Source organism: Passer domesticus, chromosome 10 (genome assembly GCF_036417665.1).
Source record: "Passer domesticus isolate bPasDom1 chromosome 10, bPasDom1.hap1, whole genome shotgun sequence".
NCBI lineage: Eukaryota > Metazoa > Chordata > Aves > Passeriformes > Passeridae > Passer > Passer domesticus.
In genome coordinates, this window is record NC_087483.1 from 29,473,094 (window position 1) to 29,494,239 (window position 21,146).

The 21,146-nt window shown below is 44.4% G+C and overlaps 1 protein-coding gene and 1 long non-coding RNA gene across 14 annotated transcripts in view; one reads left to right on the top strand and one right to left on the bottom strand.

Moving 5' to 3' along the window:
• BIN1 (bridging integrator 1) overlaps positions 1–21,146 on the top strand; it is a 90,192-nt gene that overhangs the window by 17,764 nt on the left and 51,282 nt on the right. For all 13 annotated transcript variants that reach the window (XM_064434945.1, XM_064434936.1, XM_064434934.1 and 10 more), the window contains exon 2: positions 19,799–19,879. In XM_064434945.1, the coding sequence (XP_064291015.1) occupies positions 19,799–19,879 (81 nt within the window). The remainder of the gene's footprint in view (positions 1–19,798; positions 19,880–21,146) is intronic.
• Positions 14,798–16,286, bottom strand: LOC135308412 (uncharacterized). Its single transcript, XR_010368850.1, has 2 exons — positions 16,156–16,286; positions 14,798–15,102 (listed from the first exon to the last, which is right to left on the bottom strand). It is a non-coding gene; the product is annotated as an uncharacterized LOC135308412 (long non-coding RNA).

A 21,146-nucleotide genomic window follows, 5' to 3' on the forward strand; every position in this document is an offset into this window, starting at 1 on the left:
CTTGCACTGGGGCAGTACCAGTGCTGTTGTGTGATGTGCTTGTATCTTTTGATACAGAAGAAGGTTCTGTGTTTGTTTTAGTGGAACATGACCAAGCGTTTTACACTTGCCTGCAGGTGCATGTGGAAAAAATAGCTGCAGCTGGGTACTCCCCTTCACAAGAAACTGGTGATCAGCTCTGATTCTGCACTTATTTCTTTTCATCTGCTTAGCAAAGCACCTAAGGCCTAGATAGCATCAGCTGTGCATCGTTCAAGTTCCTACTTCCAATCCCACCTTCCTTCCAATCCCTCATGGTAATCCCCAGCCATCTCCACAGGTGGCAGGCAGCCAAGTGCTTAAGGAGGGGATACCCTCCTCAGCTACCGAGAAGGGCTTTCCCCAGAGAGCTCCAAGGGAAGCCCTGGGAGCCTGTCTGTGCTCCCAGCTCCCTTTTGGTGTCAGAAAGTGTGCCCTGCTTTCATTGTGTTTTCCTGCTCTTGGAAAACCTGAAGCTGTCACTTCAAACAACTCTTCAGAGCTTTCTGTCCTCTAATCATGGACCAGCCAAAACACAGGCGACCCTTCTTCTTCCAAGTTAAGGCTTCCGTCTCAGGTGTTCCACAGGAGCATCTATTTAGTTGTTGATCTAGATCCTCCTTGTTCTATTCTTTCTTTCTCTTCCCATCATCTTCAACCTTTGCCTGTGGCAGCTGTGCAATCAGACCAGAATCCAGATGGGGCTGCCTCTTTGATCCTAGCCTGCATTTAATAATAGGGCTCTGATTCTTACTGAGGAAATAAGATTAGAAGGTACATTGGCTCTTCTTTCATTCAGAATTTTAATTAGTGATTTGGGCAATATAGTCATTTTAAGCTCTTAACTGCTTTCTGAAGTTCATCCTGAGAGTAGCTACCACAATGGCAGTGGTCTCATCAGCCTGAGAAACTGTCTCAAAAAGCTACATAATTTAAAAACCAGTTTAGATATAAAAATAATTTTGTAATAGTTTAGATGGTGTGTCTTTAAAAATCTGACAGTAATGAAGTCTCAGAAACCCAGCACTCAGTTTCTTGGGAGGTTTGTCCTGAGTGGACAGCAAAACCTACCCCAGAAGTTGCATGAACTGTGAAGATATGTGGTAAAGTTGGTTTGGAGCTTTGCCATTGCAGTTTTGTCTCCATAATATTGGGTCATACTCTAGGTTGCTTAAAATAGTAGATTCACACCTTTTTTTTTTTTTTTTTTTTTTTTTCCCTGAGCACTTGAATCTCAGTGAGAACTGCAAGTGTTATAGAAGGTATGTAAATATTGAGGTTTGGAAATTACTCTTGGCGAGCAAAGCCAAAGTTTTCAGTCAATAAACTAGTTCCTAAACCACTGGATTTGAATGGGTTTGTCTCCAATTGTGTCTGACTTATCTGCATCTCCCTTGTATAATTAAGAGTTTAAAAGAAACTTGAAAATGCTGAGACTGGAATTCAGCATCTTATCTTGAAAAAGAAAAAGGCTTGGCAGTGATTCTCCCTCTTTAGGAATGAGTGGGAAATTTTTAGTGTTGAAATACAAGTTTAGCAAGTCTTGGTGCTTTCCAGGCTGCTAGAAACAGGGGACATTCTGCTGAAACAGCCCAGCCTTTCTAGTCCTTTAGCCCAAAATGCACCCTCACTGGTGTGACTTAGTAAAAACACTGGGCCAATGATTTACAAGAGGGTGTAAGTGCTGCAGTGCTACTTGGAAAATCAATCCCACCCCTTGTGAGCCAGGCTGGGACATCAGAAACCATTGGTTACTTTCAACCCAACCTGTATTGCTATTTTGAGTTGAGGTTTGCTTGTCAATCATGTTTTGGCATTTAGCTCTTGCATTCTTGGGGAAGCACAAGGAGGGACAGTGATACAGAGGCAGGAGAGACAGTGGGAAATGAGGATTTTTCATTGGCCTTCTTAGGAAAGCTTTTAAGTATTCATGAAACTGTGACCTCTGCAAAGACTCCTGTGCTTTGGGAATTTTTCCAGTCCAAAGCAGATTTTCTCTCTGTCCCCTGAGCAGGATAGTTCCATTCTGGAAATGAGAATGGAGGGGATGCTGTATCCATCTGTGCTGGGGAGTGAACTTCAAAGGAAGGTCCTGTTGTTTCTTGCAGGAGATGAATTAAAGCAGAACTTTGACTCTGGAAACTGCTACCATCAGGTGTCTTGCCTGGAAGTGATTAGGTGACTGTACTTTTGAAAGATTTGTGTATTTAAGCTGTCTACAGAAGAACGGCTCCTATGTCTTATATTAAGTGCCTGAAGGTTTTTATGATGGTACTCTCCTTAAAAGCCAGGTTCCTTTGATAAGCCCCCCCAGTGCAAGTCAGAGGTGAGCAGAAGGTAGGAACAGCCCAGCCTGTTTTTTCCTGCCCCATCCTGTTTCCCAGCGCTGCTGGAATCGATCCCTGTTGATTCTGGCACAGTCCTGCAAAAGCCACCAGGGGACAAAGGCTCCTTTTGTTGGGAGCTGCAGCCCGGGGCATGGACGTGCTTCTCAGCACTTGCCTCTTGCTGGGGCAGAGATTCCAGTGGGATCTCAGAGCCTCCTGGGGTGTGTGTGTATGTGTGTCTTGGAGTCTCCACACTGACCAGAGAGTGTTTCCTATTGTCATACTCTGTGAGAGGAGAAAAGGCATGAGTGAGGTTGAGGTTTGCACAGGAGGAAGCTAAATATTGGGTGGATGTGGCCCTTTGTGGCCAGGTGCAGGTTACAAACAGTGAATCAACAGTGACAAGCAGACGTCTCTGTTCTCTTCTGCCTTTGCTCTTAAAGATACTTTATGCAGCTAGTCTCAGTTGTGTGTTTGTTTTTGGGGTTTGGTTTTGTTTTTCCTAATCCCTGTCTTTGTTCAGTAGTAGCATTTAGCACCATTGAAACTCTGCAGGCTGCACATCATTGAAACTGAAGTGTGGTGGTGTTGGAGGAGCAGGTTGGGACTTGGGAATGAGCTGGAGAACACCCACCTGTTAAGAGAAGTTCTCCTCCCTTCTCAGGTTTCTGTTCCCCTCCATGGGAGCACTCCAGTTCCTGTGCTTGCTTGGCTGCTGTCACGCAGAGCTGTTTCAGGCGTGGGAAGTGAAACCTGTGGCAGGATAGGATCCAGCAGGGAGGTTTGGTAACACTGTCCAGTGCCCATCAGGTGTCTGCAGCACTGTCCAGTGTGGTGGGGAATGGATGGAGCAGCTGCTGACAGCAGCCTCCAGGCCTACCCTCATTCTTGCAGGTGACAGCAGAAGTATTCAGGTGATGGCAGCTGCCTCACGGGAACGAAGGCACAGAGATGTGTGTACATGCCGTTGTTGTTTTCCTGAGCTACCAGTGTGGGTAGCCGCAGCCATGGAACAGTTGCTGGTTGCTGTCATGACTCATTTTTATTAAAACCACGCTGAGCCAAAATTAGTGTGTAGGAGCTGCCTGGGAGGCTGGTGTGACTGTGCTGGAAGGACAGCCGTGTGAGCCAGCACGCGGCTCGCGCCCGCAGCACCAGGGCTGAGGGGCAGTGACCACAGCCGTGACACTGGTGTGGCTGATGTGGCTGAGGCAGGAGCCTTGCTGGGTACATGACTTGGACAGCTGTACTGGCAGGCCTGGCATGGCTCTGTGTTTTAAGACTAAGAAAGAGATATTAGTTCCCCTTCTGCTTGGGAATTACAGAAAACAGAGAAGCCTTTATAAGGTTTTTAGCAAGCTATCTTACCACTGTGGTTATTTTGTTTCTTATCCCTCTCACTTCCGGTTTAAGTCTTTATTCATAATTGGAGCAGATTGTGTTGTGTTAGTCTTAATGAGGTGCCTGTTCTTTTTTCAGACACACCAGGTACTGGCTCCCCATAGCTGAGTTGTATGTGAATGTGTGAGTGGTATTGAAGGAGGTTCCCTTAAAACCATGGAGAGGAATGTAATTAATGAAAAAAGTCTCATCCATGTTCTAGATGAACTAGAGCAAAGCTTCAAACCTTTTCTTGGGTCATGGGGTCTTAATTTTCTTTTCCAAGGATTTGGCCTTCTCTGTAAATGCCAGATATACAGCTCTCTTTCCATAGTTGTTCTTCGTTGGCCTTGAGGTCTGCAGACCACATGCTGAAAATCACGCGACATTCTTTTGTGTTTATTGCCAGATCTGTAATTTCAACCCAGTATCTTCTGGCCTTGCTGTCTAACTCCCTGTGCTGTTTACAGTTGGGAAAAAAAAATACTTGAACCACCATCCCACAATCTAGCATGACTGTTGCAGACTGAGCTCAGACATTTATTTTTTTCCTAACATGGTCTCCTGTGTTTGGAATCCTGGGCTGATGTAACAGATTGGTTTGTGTCAATGATCTGAAAACTCAGTGGGGATTTCTCCCCATTCTGCAGAAGTTGGATGAATGACAGTGTACCTTTCATGTGTCCCTTGTATTCTTGGGGTACTTTTAAAGTAAACCCTGGCAACCCCTACCCATGCTGTGTTGAACCACTATGTTGGTGCTTGGTATGTTGGTGGGAGCTGCACATTCCCATCCAAATGTGAGCAAATCCCATCCAAACATGAGCAAAGCAAAATTGCCTGCTCAGATCTGGCTCCCAGAGTGGTGAGATGGCTTTGCACTGAGTGCTCCCTTGCTGGTCCCCTTGTCTCTTCTGAGGAGGATGATTTTTGGTAATATATAGTGGAGATTGTTTGGCTGATGCCTGTGTTTGCCTGGCTGTTCCTTTCATCTTCTGACTGACAATTGCCTTAATGGATAATCAGAGAAGGAGTAACTTCTACACCAACTCCCATGTGGCTGCTTTCTGATGCTTCCTACAGTGCCAGATCATCTGTTGTGGTTTCTGCCTTATTTCATGTATTGACCCCTTGCCCTTCCTGTTCCTCTTGAGCATAGATTTAGACTCTACTCTGCAGGGTTCGTTCTCTGGGAATTTCATTTTCTGAGTAGGTGAACAAAACCTTCAATCACTCTAGTCACTGAAATCTTAGTTCCCTTATTTTGCTGGTTCTTGCTCTTCCCTGACTACAGCAGCAGCAAGAATAGAAGCAGGCTTGGGAATCACCTGGATAGGGGGTCTGTGTCAAAACAAAAGTTCATCTTACATGACCTATGGAAAAAATCTGCTGTGAGGAACTGGGCAAATGGAAAAGGCCTCTGTTGTATTTCTTGAGTGGGATTAAGAAGGGCAAAATCACTTGTGTGTAATTATCTGGAATAAAAATGGTTTAGATGTTGACTTTATAGTAAAGATTCAAACATGGCTCTGTTCCAGAGACAAACTTTTCAAAAATCTGTTTAAAAGACTGATCATTACACAAAGTTGTACATGACTGTCTGGAGACAGTTAATGTTTAAATGAGGCAGGTTTTAGAACAGATAACTTGTCCTGTTTGTTGTAACAAAGCATTTAAATGTATCCTGTGGGACAGAAGCACAAAAGCTTGTTATTTGGCTATCATGGTCAATTTTGTGCAGCAGAATGAGTTGAATGGAATGCTGGCATGTAAGTGTTCCTACAGTGATGAATCTACCTGCAGGTCTCAGCTTGGTGCTTTTGTCACTGTGGTGGTGACCTGTACTGGCAGTAACTCAGAACACAGACTGCCTGGTTACTGGACAGGGCTGTATTGCATCAAAGGGGGAGTTAGAAAGTGTACTGTGCCAAGTTTGCTCTTGTTCCTGTTTGTGTGCGGGCAGCTCTTTGTCTTTTTCACAGTGCCATTGAGTCTTGCAGCAGCATTGCACAGCCAGCACTGAACAGAAAAGGAGCCTGGCCAGCTCTGAGGGCAGAGTTGCTGCAAGGCTGGGATGTACGTGCCTGTACTGCTGCAGAGTGAGTCCGGGACTAGAGATGTGTTAGGAGGTTCCCTGGTCCCCCTTCTTAAGCAAATTGTGCACTTGAATCCTTCCTAGTCATCCGGGGTAGTGCAATGTTAATTCAACATGTTGAGTATGAAATGTAATGTGAGAGGATGTGAATGTTCTTGGATACAGGCAGGGGCTTCTCTGTTCTGTGTGTGTGACTTAAGACGTGTAAGGTGGGATCTCAAGGGACTGGCTCTTGGTACTTCAAAGGCAATCCAGAAAAAGTTTGTGAAATACAGAAATCTTGGCATAGAAGATTTAGACATAAAGATGCCATAAAGTGACTTTAGACATAAAGATGTCCTGATGATGTTCTTGCAGGCTGTGTTGAATGTTAGAGGGGACTTCACAAAGCTGTGCAGTTGGTGGTGGCATAGCCAAAGGTAGGCAGCAGTGAATGTGCATGAGGTCTGAACAGGAATGATGTGGTTAAATAGGCTTGATGTGGTCCAGAGACAGCTTGAGTTGTATCTGGACTTGCTGGCTCCTGGTAACCCTTTACAAATAAACTCTTGGGCAAGAGGAGATAAAAGCAACTGAAGGCAGTTCCAGCCTTCCTTTTGTAGTGCTGCTAGCAATGGAATAAGTGTGCTTTCACCACAGAAGGTCAGCAAGGCCTTTGGGCTTCAGACAGACATTATGATTTTATTGTTAGCCTGTATAACAAGATTAGCACCAAATGACTCACAGAACAAGCCAGGTGGTCTTTAATCTTCTGTATCTGGGTTGGTGTGAAGACATTTTCATTACCATGATAAATGTTGTGGCTGAAAACTTTGACAAAATCAGGTCTTCAGTGACAAGTGTTTTCTGTGGGAACTCTCAACTTTAATAAATACAAACATTTAAAGAGTGCTGGGTTTATTTATTTAATTTTTTTTTTTTTTCTTTGAAATGGTTCTGGAGTTTTCCTTATGTTGAAATCAAGCTAATCCCATCTTTAAAATGAGAAACACCTATGTAAATACTGGGTGTCTTTTGCGTATCAGATACTGTGATGGGAGTTTTATTTTACAAGCTGAGATCCTAGGTTGATAATGAAAATGCACTTGGAGTTTATTTGTGGCAAGGTAACTTGTCCTCCTTGTAACTTTACATCTTTCCCCTTTTGCTTATTATGTGGGCACAGGAACTTTGTGGATCTTCATTGTAACAACTGAAGAGGTTTGCAAAGGACTTTGATTTGCACATTTTTTGTGGGAGTGAACAGAGAACTCCAGACTGACCCCTGAATTTCCAAGAGGCCCCTTAAACATCTTCTGAAAGTGTGCTGAGGGTGAAGTCAGCTGTGCAGGGAAGGTGAGAACTGTGCTTGACTCCTCTTGCAGGAGCTGGTGCCATTTAGAGCTGTGGCCCCAGATGTATACAAAAAGCATGTGAAGATGGTGAACAGAACACAAACAAGAGGGAGGCCAGGACAGAGTAGCAGGGGGACATCAATGGGCATGTGGGTGTCTTAGCAACCATTATGATTCTGACTGATATTTGTATAATTTTAATTATGACAGAGGATTGAAAGAATGGTGATGGTGTTTGTAGACATACAGGTGCTTTTTAGTGGATAAACAGAAATATAACTAATGTGGTGGGCAGGGAGTGCTCAGGCACTGGTGGCTGTAGTTCCAGAGATATACATGCCTAGGGACCAAGGTGAGGGATGGATGTAAGTCTCCTCCTTTAGGTATTGCCCAGCTTTGCTCTGTGCAGAAAGCCACAAATCATATCTTCCTTCTGGTTACTCTACTTTTTTATAGGTACTGCCTCTGCTCTGCTTTAAAAGGTCTGTATTGGAAATTTCAAGTCTGTAATATATAACAAGACATCCCCCTCTTTACACTCATATCCTAGATGCAAAACAAAGTGAGTGGGCCTGGTTTTGTCCACAAGCACTGTCACAAAGCTGAAATCAAATAAAAGCAAAGGGGTTTTCTCCCTGATTATTGAGTATCCACCAGTTTCCTAGAGAATCTTGGATTCTCAGTGAGCCCTTTTGGAGAGATGAGCGATTGTGAGTGCCAGGCTGGCTCTGTGTCACTCTGTAATAAGATGTGGCTGGGATGGTGCAGAGGAAGTGCTGGCTCTTCGTGACACCCCCTGAGTGATGATGCAGGTGAACTGAGCCCATGCTTGGCTCAATCCACTCATGTGTGCTGCTCTGGAAACCAGGGGCAGCTTCATTTGTTCATATATAAACGTTGTTTCCTGTGAATCCACTTGAAATTTCAGGCTTTTCCAAGTGAGGCTGTAATATTGAGTGCAGGCATGTGGAGCTGGGCTTTGGGAGAGCTGCAGGTTGTTGACAGTTCCCTGGTTATTAATGGCCACAGCAAAGGCTCTCGGATTCTGAGAATAGACTCTGTGTTTGCTTTGGGGGAGACAGCTGACAATGGTGTTTGGTACAGCAATATGTCTCTGCCTGGTTTTGATTGACAGTAACACAAACTTGTTCTCCTCCCAGCCAAGGCTTAACTCTGCTGTTAATGTCACTGGGTTTAACTTCTCCGGTCTAAGTTTAGGTGGTGATTTTGTATTTGTCTGCATGTGTGTGCTTAATAAGATACAAAAACAAGGGAGGCTGCCTGCAAGTGAAAATGTAACAGGAATTCCAAACCATGGCTGAATGTGAAAGAGGGACATGTTAAACCTTCATGGATTTTCATGGACTAGTTTCTGTAGATTCTCATTTAAGATACCAGAGTGTTGAAAGGTTATTACCTTTTTTGGCACTTTGGGTTTGCTCTCCTGAAGTGTGTGGTAAATATTCATAACTCTGGGGCTGTCAGTATCACTGTGGTTTTGGGTTTTCTGGGCAAGCTGAACTTAGAGTTGGCTGGTAGCCTTGGCACCACCTGTGCACAGCTAATGACATGTCTTGTGGGTGTATGTCCATAACCCATCTGGAAATAGCATGTGGTCTTAGCTGACTGCTGAGATTTCATTTCTTGCCTTGCATCCCTGTTACTCTTTCAGTAGAGTCTCTGTTAATGAGCCTTGTTGCAAGACAGAAATTCTCCTGCCTCCCACGGCAGGCTAGACCAAAAGAACAGAGATGGCCTTGAAGGATGAGGACTATCAGAGGGAAGTGTGGTCTATTTGAGTCTTCAAACAACTGGTAGCACAGGGAGAGAGGAGCAGATCCTTGTCCCGTGATGGCTGAGCCAGAAATGTCCTGAGCTAATGCATAGCCTGACCCTCTATTTCCATTTCTTTTTAGTCCTTCCTCCTCAAGTTTGCAAAACTACACCTATGTAAGCAGTGCTAGCAGTGTTAGCCATTGTCACTTGATATTTGTGACATGAGCTGTATCTTTTGTCTGTAGGAGACTCGAGGATTTTCAGTTATGTGTGCTTCACAGCCCTTCTGCCCTTTGCTAAGCTGGACACATGGTCCAGTTTCATTCTTGTTAGTGTGATGGTGCATTAGCACTGCTGCACTTCTGAAGAGTAAAGTTCCAGGGCTGGGATCCCCCTGTAAACAAATCTGGAACAAGAAAGGCCTTCTGCCTTGAGGGTGCATACAATGAATGATGATGCTCAGCAGACCAAGCTTTTGCAGCTGTGCTGATGCTGTAATCAGCAATCCTGGTTGCCTGGATTTGGGATTTTTTGGGGCATGGACTACCAGGGTGAGAAAGAAGAGTTGGTCCATCAACACTCCTGTAAATGAAAGGTACCGAGTTCTGCTGGTTGATGAATCTTATTTCAGTAGCTATGGATGGTATAGTACTAAAATCCCTAGACATTTCATGTGACATCTATAAAGATATGAGTGAAAAGATATCTACATCTATAGATACAGATATCTATGATATCTATCTATAAAGATATCTATGATTGGTACTGCCTCGCTTGGACAAAAAAAAGAGAAAATACTTTTTCTTTCCACCACTCTCCATCAAATAAAGAGATGTTTTGAGCCATTTCTAGCTGCATAATGCTCTCCTTGAAGTACTTTGCATTAGCTTTAAGTTGTTGTTCCTGTGCTGTTTCATGGACCTGTTTTAATGTTGATGAATGTATGGTACACAGCAGGAATAAAAACAATCTGAGGATCTTTTAACAGACCCCCCCTCCAATTGATTTATAGGGACCAAATTTCCTCAGTGTGCCATTTTCTTCTCCTTAGGGAGTGACAGCTCATGTCCACTTGTTCATAATATATTCAGCATCTGTCGACACCCTTCCAGCATGAAGCTGAGCAGAGCCATCTTGTCCAAGGCTGGTAACTGAGCTCTGAGACTGCAGTCAAAAATAAAAGCTGCTGAGCTTGAACCAGATCTGGATATCTGAGAACTGCAGACTGTGAAGGACAGAAGTGGCTGAGTTGATAACCAGAGCACAGCGTGCTTTGCCATGTACAATGTTTAAGGATTTAGCAAACAATTGCTGCTGCTTTAGCATATGAAGGAGCCCTCTCTCTTTAAAAAAACAGCAAAACAAAAAAAAAAGCAGAAGCACCCTGAGGTGCCTCTCCCATGTTGGCTTCATTTGCCCAACTCACAAGATGCAGACACTCAGCAGTCCCTGCTGTCTGGTGCTGGTGTGACAGAACCTCAGCACAGCACCCTTGCTGCCCTGTGCCAATGTCAGCTGAGCTGGGCTCTCAGCAGCTCTTGGCATCTTCTTCCACGAAAGAAAAAGATACTTGAGGAGTCTGTACAGCTCTGTGTGGAGGACATAGTTGTGATCCTTTGGGAAGAGGGGCAGCTGAACTCCTCCTGTCATTGACTGCTGTGGGAACATACGTGACTGGTAGCATGGGGACAGCATCTCCTTTCACACTGCTGGGAAATCCATACCTGATGTAGGCAGTGAAATGTGGAAGGGCCCTCTTCTCAAATGGTGCAATCAAGAAATGTCATTTGTATTGTACCTGACACAGGTGTGGTGAATGTTCTTCACCTTGTGCATTTAGAAGAAAATGGTGAAGCATTCTGGATCTGCTCTTTGCCAGTATGAAAGCATTTGCTGTCAGGCCAACCAGGTGGTCTTGACTTAATCTCTTCATGGTATCTTCCTTCTAAAGATCTCCAAGTTCAGGGTCCATCTAACAGAGCAAATCTGCTTGATGCAGATGTGTTCACAGGAGTTGTTGCTGGAAGGAGAAAGCTTGTGCTTGGCAACCTGTTCTTAGATGGAAGAACCTCTGGGGACTGCTCATATGAGTTAAAAAACCTGCTAATAGTGAAATGACTTTTTACTATTGACCACTGAGACAGTGTTACTTTACGGTCTTGAATAAAAGAAGGCTCTTACACTGTCAGTTTTAAAAATCATTGCAAGCAAATTTTAAGCTTTTCCTAGGACAGCTAATAAAAAATGCAGGACATACTACTGTTAAGGGAGCAATTCTATTTGTGGCTTTTCTCTTCTCTTTATTTAAAAAATTACTTTGATTAACACTTTAGATGGACTAATGAGCTTGGGGTGGAGCTTTTAAATATATCAGTGATATTGGGGAGCTCTTGAGTTTGTGGTTTTGGTTTTTTAAGTTTGTACTTTCTTTTTTTTCCTTTAGAACTCAACTGGAGCTATTCAAGAGAAAGATGAACTTTTTTTTTTCCCCACTGAAAGTGCTTGTCTGAAGTAAAAGCAAGGGAGTGCATATAGAGCTTGCCCATTTCTTCAAAGAGCTGATTATTTATAGGCTTTTTGCCAAAGCTGATGCTGCAAAAAATTGACTGAGCCCCTGGGCTTTGTGTGCACTTGAATGTCATCTTTATCTTTTTCCTTAATGAGTCTGTATGAGACTAGAAGCAGCAGAGATTAGCTGTACAGCACTTACTGTTCCTTTTGGTTTGGAGTTCTGACCTGCGCAAGTGCCTCTGCTGTGTTCTGGGGAGTCAAGGATCGAGCCATCCCACCTAGATACTGCAGCCTTGTTCTGTGGGAAGTAGCAGTGAGCCTTCCAATAATGTAAAGCACTAGGAAATTTTTTTAAAGGGTTGCACAGTTAGAGACTGTGTTAGCAGATACCAAAGGCTTCCCAGAGTGGGAGTGGCACTAAGGCAGGGGAATGTCAAAGCCCATTTTAGAGAAGTGATTTGGTCATAGCATGGAGGTTGAAGGTAAAGTGTTTGGTACCTGCTTCAGGAAAAATTGAGTATTGTCAGTAGGGTGGGAATGGCCTGGGGAGAAACTGTTGTAGGTTCTACTCCAAAAACAAAGATGCTTTTAATGTGGGTCCTCAGCCACTTTGGTTTTGCTGAGACAGAGTGGGATCAGCAGGTGATATTGCAGATTCCGAGAGCAGTAGAAAGAGAAGAAGAGATAACCAAGGAAATGAAAGTAATCCTGGCCATTTTCCTAGGGTAGAAGATTAACTGGGCTTCTAGCCCCATGTCCAAGAGGGTTTTTTATCTTGGGCACAGGGTTCTACCTATGGGTATAGCAATTTTGACTGGCCTGGCAGGTCAGGAGCTTTCCAACAGTAGCATGGAGGACAGCATCTTGAGCTCCAGGTGCAGGAACAGCCTGAGATCCACTAAACCCATGGAGGTAGCTGTGGGAGGAATGTCCAAAAACTGGGGTTATACCGGATTCTTCTCATTTTGGTCACCTATAGTCTTAGGACACCCGAAATCTTGTGTATTTTAAGATGCTGACTTCAGCCTGGTGAAACTTGTTGCCATGAACTTTCTCTTGAGCCTGTTACGGGGAAGCAGAATTTCCAGGAAATAATTCTAAGTGAGAAAACTGGAACTTGATTTTTTTTTTTTTTCTGTATTGACTACAGAGTGAGGGAGAAGGGTGAAGCGTGAAAGGCATCGTAATATGACCACTGTGTCATGTTAAACTTGAGAGGTGTGTCCTGAAGGTGCAGGTCATGGTGAGGCTGCTGTGTAACAGCTGTCAGAGGTGAATTCTTGAGATGAGCCTTCAAGGCAATGCAGCATGACTGGCTCCTACAGAAATATTTTAATATTTCTATTTAATATTTTAATATTTCTATTTAATATAGTGCTATTTAGGGAAGGTGCTGGTTTTTTGACACATACATGCTGTTTCTTTGGCTGTGCATGTTGTTAGTATATAGTCACACTTGGGTTTATGTTACATAAACCCAAGTGTATGGTTTATGGTATATAGTTACTATGGTATATAGTTACTTGGGTTTATGTTATGTTTTGTATTGTAGGGAGAAAGGAATGTGATCTTTTTGATGTATTTGTTTGGAGATGAAGTGATTTGCCTTCATTGAAGCTGTCATCTTCTGGATTTGAGACAGAATAGCTTTGGAAAGGCCTTACGAGGTCTGACCCCTTTGCACAGTGAGATTCTGGCTTAAGTCACAGTTGAGATGCTTGTCTTAAAGTCTGTCATTAGCAAAGGACTTTCATGCAATCTATCCTAATGATTTCAGTTCCTAGTGGTAACATATTTTGGGGATGTGTACAGAAAATTGTCTTTTTAGTCACTTGTGTTTTAGAATATGGCTATAAGCATGCAAATTCTCACGTAGTTTAACTGCAGAGACACCTGTGAAAATCAAACTCAGTGTGCCTTGAGCTGAGCACTGAAAACTGGATGTCTCATCTCTCTGTTCCTCTTTCCAATTTGCCAGCTGGAAATGCCAGAGATAAATTTGGTGACTGTGACATGCTGACCAAACACCTCCTTACAGTTGGATGGGTGTGACATTAGACATGGCTTTTCCAGGTTGTTCAGGAAGTTGCTAACAAAATGCAGTATTGGACCCTCGTTTCCCAACACTTGGCTCTGTAGCAGAGGCAATGTCCTGTCTTTGTGGGATCTATTGAACCTTGTTAGCAAGTAAGAAGCAAACAAGAACTGCTCTGTGCCAAGTTTGACATTGCCCTTTCCCATCTTCCGGTGATCCAAGGGCCTTGGTGATTGCTCAGCTATGGGAATAATTTCCTCAATTTAAAATTAAGCATTAATATGTTTGGAGTTTCTTCCTCTCCACCCCCATCTTCTTTTGTCCAGTTGTTTGAAAGAAAGACTTAATTGTGTCAGGCTTGCATGAGGAAAGCCAGGCTGTCCCTAAAACGAGCCTGGAGTCAGGCATGGAGGGCAGGAGGACGTGCCCTTCTCCTGGGGAGGGCTGGAGGGGGAGCAGATTCCCACTGCTGCTCCTGCTTTTTTCCCTACATCTGAATGCAATAACCAAAGTATTGCACGAGCACAAATCTACTTCAGTGAACAAGTCACTTTGCATCTGGGCACAGAAGAAACAAGGCTTAAAAAAGCTTATGAAACTTCCTTTGTTTGTACCTTATTAAGTTACATGGCTTTGTGCTTTCCATCTGACTGGGACGCTATTTTCTTCTCCTCTTTCGAGTAGAATGTCTTCCATGGGATGACAGGCAGCAGCCCGAGATCAAAGGTCTATTTGTTCTGTTGCTAGTTGACCCATTGACACATGCCAATTTATTGCAATTCAAAATTAGTCACAGTAGTTAGTGGCTCAGTGCCCATTTGGTACTTGGAGATTGTGCACTGGAGTTGGCAGACACAGCAACAGTCAGAGGTGTTGTTGATAAGGGGTGGAGAGGTCAGGAGATGGAGTGATTTAGGGGCAGTGGGCCCATGTCAGTAAGATGTAAGTGCAGCTCCTCTCTATACTGTGGGGGGAATAAGATGTGGACTTGTAGGGCTGAAGTTCCCTGGCTGTGGGCTTAGTGACTTGCCCTTCATCAGGGCTGGACCACTGTAAATTCAGATGTTTCAGAGCCAGATTTAGCTTTGTTTGAGATCCACAAAATAAATGCATTTATTTTATTGCCTTCCTGCTCATCACTTGCATTCCCTAAACTGGTATTTGGCCTGGGTGACCCATATGCCATGGAAAGTAGACTTTTACTAGGTTATTGGTTCACATGATGAGTCTACTTGGGGTTTGTCGAGAATATTTGGAGTTTCAGGGCTTTTGTTGTGTTGTGGCATTGATATTTCAAAAGGGAGCGAGTGAAAGTGTTGACTGAGGACTGTGGCTGCATTAAGTAGCTGGCATATATTTATTAGAAAGCATAAATGTGGTTGTAGTTGCTTTTTTGAGCAAAGCAGAATTGCATTTTAGTTGGGTCTGGTACTTCTTGATGCTGACAGCTGCTGCACTGCCAGCAAGTGTTTGTCCTTACTGGGGATTGCTGCTCTGTATCAGAATTTGGTGGTCACAGGGCTGATGTCCCGATCTCCATTCCCTTCCTGCCCAGTGCTTGAAGCAGAGACCCCGTGCTAATCATTGTGAGGCCTTGCCCTTCAGGGACATTTCCACCTGTACAACCTGAAAAAAAAAAAAGGATAAACTGCAGCCAGATAAGATGCTTTCTTTGGAGTTGTACAAAGTTGTGATATTTAGGTAATGATCAGTCATTGTGTGAATCCAGTGGTCTTTGGGGAGAACCTGCAACTTGGATAGCCCAAAGCAAATGTTCAAATTTGCTGCTCTTTTTAAAGCTATTTCACACCTTGACTTCTCTGACCATTGTTAGCAAATGCCACATCTCTGGTATGAAGGTTTTCATATTTCCCTTTCACTTCTTCTGTGTTACTTCTCAAAGTGTAGCAATTATGAGTTTACTGCAGATCATTCTGCCCACAAGAACAGATTACAAACACATCTGTGATATGAGAGGAATGTGATTATTCACTGATTTGTTAATAGCATCTTGCCTTCTAGGTTCTTAAACTGCTTTTAAAACTTCAGTTGAACTCTGAGTTTCCTTGTTTTGCTTGTTGCTTTTATTCAAATGCAAGAAAGACTGAGGCTCCATGGGTAGAATTTGGCTCTCTTTGGAGATTCTACAGTAGCTGGTCTGTGCCTGTTGGTCTTAGTGTATGCAGATCATTTGCAGGTCTGGCTATAATTGTTAGAAGAGACCCGGTTTCTGACAAACACTGGAAAAGATACCTGGTGCCTGAGGCCAAAAACACTGTCTGGGATGACAGTCCCATCCTGTCACAGTAAATCAAGACTGTAAATCAATAAATCATAGTAAACCAATTTACTACTACCACAGTAAATCAAGACTGAAACCCACAGCAACACTAGAGCCTCCTCTGAAATCCATTTCACAAGGTGTTCTGTGGGATTCAAAGTATTCCATCCTTCACCCTATCTTGCACTATCTTGAAATGGTCCCTATCCTTCTGCATGGCCAGGACTTCTGAGGTCAAGGGCAGACCAAGGAGCCAAGCCATGGTTGCTCCTTAATCTTTTAAATGCCAGATCCATGCCCGCTTCTGGTGTGGTTTGCCGCCAGACAGCAGCTGACACCTCACACCATCTCTGATCCGCCCCGAGATTTGGGAGCTGCGCTGGAGTCCTGTCTCCTACCCTGGTAAATCTGCTCCATTAATAGCTATCAAAGAGCCTGAAGTTTCCATCCCAACTTTATCTGGCTTTGCAGTGAGCTGGAGGATTAAAACCTGGCTCAGGGGAAGGGAGGGAGCAGCCGCGGCTCACCCGGAATAGCCTGACCTATGACGGCACCCACCAGCCTGGGGAGGGGAGTTGTCCTGTGAGCTCACGGGTTATTAGCAGGGAGCACAGACATGTCTGCAGTCAGCAGCACACCCAGGGCCAGCTGCTCCATCGTGCCGGGTTCAGGGAGTCCAGAGGGATTTGTTAGTATGACTTGCCAGCACAGCTCTTTGATGGGGGAGCTTGAGGGCCAGCATTGAGGCGCCGTCCTCTGTGCCTCTCAGATGACTTGGGGTTTGACCTCTGGGCTCTTGGTGTGGGGCAGATCTGGTTATGAGGGAGAGCATTATGAGGAGATAACCACTGTCCTGCTGCAGCCCAGGGCTGTTGCCTCTCTGCTGCATCATAGCAGGTGAAAAAAGAGATTATTGTGTGGTGGGGTTTGCCCATAGGGCCAGCAGACATGGGGCACAAGCCTTCATCTACCACATGGGGAGTAGTGTAGGAAGCAAGAATTTTTTCTTTTTTTTTGTGTAGCCAGGGATTCACTTCTCACAGGCTTTCTCTTGTACCTGATTTTGTTTTCCTTGCTTTATTTCTCTGCAGGCATCCCCAAGTCATCTGTTTCACCCACCCCTTGTCACCACTGTGGAATCACACAGGGTTTCTTCTTACTTCCTCTCTCCTCATTCAGAGCTGCCTCTCACCTGAGCTTGTCTCTTACAGCAGGAGCTTTTTCCTTAGAGATGGGCTGGGAGTTAGAGCTCTTTGCAGTGTGCAGCATTTTACAGGAATTGTGCAGAGCCCCTCAGCACAGTGGAACAAGATTTTCCCAGCTGGCCAGATGATCCCAGACTAAGTGTGCATGTTCCCCAAGGGGCTGTAGAACTGGAAATGGATATGATGGAAGCAGGCATGTGGCTCCTTAATGAATAGTCTGTGAGTGCTGCTCAGTGTTTTACACCAGGAAGCACTGAGGCTGTTCTAAGTCTTTGAGCCTGGTGACACATTCCAGATTCCTCCCAGTTAAATGCTCTCCTTCCCTCCCCTCCAGGCTTGAAAGCATCACATCTTTTGAATAGCCAGACAGATAGATTGCCCAGTAAAAATCTCCTTTGTATCTCCAGTAATTTTATTGATCTGCACATTGAGTGAGAAGGAAATTCTGCTTTGGAATTTACAGCTTGCATACTTTATTGTTATCAGTCATGGGTGCTATTGGTGTGCCTGCTCTTAGGATACCTAGAAAGTCACCCAGCGGGTGGGAAACCCCTGTTCCATAGATCTGACAGCCTAGGGGAGTGCAGCTGAACAAAATCTGGAGGAGATACCACTTGATGAGAAGGATGAGGCAATACTGAATCCTTGTCTCTTGCTGGCATGGCAGAGGAACGTGTAACCTCAGCAGCAGTGCTGCTATGGGATGTGCTCCCCTTTGCTAGAGTGGATGGGCAGAGGAGACACCAGTGTCTGGTGTACAGGACTCTGCCAGTACAAACAACATTGCTGCTTCTCTCTCCAACAAGCTCTTATGTGCCAAGGGTTTGTGAGGAAGAGGGGAATATTCATGCTGTCTATGTCCTGCTGTGTAGACAGATTTACCAAGCACATTAGGCATTTGTGGCTGCAGTGTTTGCTGCTGGCATTTGAGCTGTAGAAAGCTGTACTCAAAAATCTGGTGGTCCTTGATTCAACTCTTTGTGACAAAGGGGACACTCTTTGTGTGTCCCTTTCCCTCCTTTTGCTGACACTGGAATACCTCAGCAATTTCTGGAGGTGAAGAGAAGCTGTTGAACAGAGGGAGAATGAAAAACAGTGATTCCCTCCTAGACATTTAATCCCAGCTGAAATAAGGGATTTAGGAGCTGGATGCTGAATGACTTGCACTGATTTTCACATCTTCCACTACAGTCAGTTACTGTGGTCAGGGGTGAGATGGGAATATCCATTCATGTATGGGGAAGAGAGAAGCTGAGATTAGCCAAATAGGCACAACAGCTGTTCTCCACCTCAACAGTATAAAAAAGCATGAGAGTGGGCCAGTAGGTGCATGGCCAGTTGAACTAAATTATTATTGTAGGCCACTTCAAATTGAAAATATTCTCTTCTACATCCTGTTGCATAATCCTTTTCAATTCCATTTTGGGGACTAATCATGAAAGACTGATCCCTGCCTTGCAGGGGAAAAATTCTGTGTTCCCTGAGAAGATCCATGGGTAGCAAAGGCAACTGGAGGAATCTGGTTTGGGTGACTTTCGGCTCTCTGGCAGTCCCTCAGAGTCTGGGAACAGTTACTGATGGTCTGCCTGAGGATCTGGTGTCAGTAACAGGGACCTGCTTTTTTTGCCTTAATCCCCTTTTCCTCAAAAGGGGGAAACTTATACCTGGGGTCTGTGGGTAAAGGGCTGTTCTGCTGTGCTCAGCAGAGCAAAGGGGACTCCAGCTTTCCAATGCTTTCTGTCTCTTCATGCCCCCTCATGCTTTTCCCAGACAGGGCTGCCTTGCTTGTTGAGGTGCTCCCTTTCTAGCTCACCTCTGGCTCACCAAAACCTCCTGTGGCTGAGGACTGGGAGGGCTTTTCTTTGGTTTCACTGTCCCTGTGAGACAAGGCTTTAATTTTTTTTTTTTTTTTTGCATGGTTAGGTTTTAGTTTTGATTCAGAGGGATGATATAATCAGCCTTACCAACTACAGGGTATACCCCAGTCTCCCTGCGGCTGGAGTTGCTTGGGCATGGCAAATAGCTGCTGCCCTCCTCCACAGGTTTGCCCAGACTTCTTGTGATGAATGTACCTGCCAGCCCAGAACATGAAATGCTATTTTGTTCTAAGCCTGGGAGCAATCCACTTAGCTGCATGGAGAGGGAACTAGGAGAGAAGGGTGATAAGAGAAGTAGTCTGATAAGGATTTTTTTACAGGCTGTGGGAGCTGTGCTGTGCAGGGGGTGGCTGCTGACACTCTCAGAAGTGACACTTGGACTGAGTGTCACACAGATTAATGGTGTGAGGTCCCCAGTGGCTCTCAGCAGCCAGCTCTTGCCAAACATGTGCATAGTGAGAAAAGGTGGAAAGAAGGGTGTGACTTTCACTGCTCCAGCCACCCTCTCTCCCTGAGATCTCTGCACAGCTCTCTGTGTTTGAGGCCAATCCAGTGGTTCTGGGAGCAGAACCCCACCCTGTCTGTACTAGACATGAGTGTTAAATCAGGAAAAGTGTAACTGCACAACACAGGGCATATTAGGGATTTGTGGTTTGTGTCTTGCTGGTTCAGGAGATAACTGGATTGCTGTTGCCTTGTCTGCAAAAAACATTACATTACAAAAGAGAAGCCTCAGCCATGCTCTTCAGTACAGCAGAATGTGAGAGGTCCAAGTTTTTCCTGATTCATCTGTAAATCTGTTTTCAAACTATGACTGTATGGAAAAATATTCTGAAAATCTTGAGCAGAAGAATAAGGGTGACTTTTTAACTTTAGCCTCACGGCCAAAAATGTGCAACTGTTTTTCTCTGCTTTGCTGTGTCTGTGTTTGAAGTCTCCTTTCTCCTCTCTCTCTGCAGGTCCTTCAGAAACTTGGTAAAGCAGATGAAACAAAAGATGAGCAGTTTGAACAGTGTGTGCAAAACTTCAACAAACAGCTGGTAAGATAATTGTCAATATGTAATTGCACCCTGGGTTTCAGTATTAGCCTCCAGTCATCTCCTGCAGTGTAATTAAAGGCCGTTAAATTAAACAATAACATAGGCTTATTGAAGTGACCCATAACTCATAACTTCTCACTTACAAGAAATGGCATTGTGACTTCCAGGGTCCCTTTCATGGAATCAATGAGGCAATCATAGAACGTGCTGAGGTGGAAGGAGCCCATCAGGATCATCAAGTCCAACTCCTGGTCCTGTGCAGGACACCCCAAGAGTCACACCATGGGCCCAAGAGCATTGTCCAAATGCTTCCTGAACTCTGTCAGGCTTGGTGCTGTGAACACTTCCATGAGGAGCCTGTCCCAGTGCCCAGCCACACTCTGGGTGAAGAACCTTTTCTTGATATGCAACCTAAATCTCCCCTGCCTCAGCTTTATCCTGTTTCTTCAGTCCTGTCACTGGGCATGAGAGTGAAGAGATCAGTAAAAATAATACTTGTTCTAGACCCAGTTTTAGGAAAGAAAAAATTGGGTCTAGAACAAGTATTATTTTTAATAATAGCTCAAACAGAACACTTTCTTCAGTTAGCAGCTGCTTTGTAATGTAATTTTTGCTGCTCTGCTGGAAGCAGAGATATAAGAGCAACATTGTGTCCCTGAATGAGGGATAGGTTGGGAAACAGATAAGAAATAAAAAATAAAATGGAACAAGGCAGTTTCGGTTTCCTAAGCACGGTGTAGGGCAGAAGAGACAAAGAAAGCAAATGGTGAAAAAGGAACATCCTTCTATGGCTAAAACCTAAATCTGACTTGTTCCCCATACTTGCACAATCTCTGTGTCAGGCCTGAGTCATTATTCTTCTGCGTGTCTGCCTCATCCCAATATTTTAGGGCACAGAAATATTTTAACAGTGTAGCAATTTTTCCCCACCCTCCTACTTCCACAGCAGTAGGTTTCGATCTTCGACTGGGTGTGCTTTGTTTTACTTTTTATCTAGAACCTTCGGCCTCCCAGAAGGGAAAACACCGGTTACCTTGTGGATTTTGCTGGTGCTTGTTGTTTGGGGAAGCATTGCTTCTGTTTTGTAGCAGGAAATGTGTGACACAGCTAGCTCAGGTGGTGCTGAAGAAATATTATTCTTTTGTGGCTTGACACATTTAGGACCTTTTTCTAGAGCTGTTAGTGGCAGCTGCATCATGTCTGTGGAGACTCAGCAGATGTGGTTGTGTCCCAAAACCAGCTGAGCAGGGATTTGCCACAGCTGAAT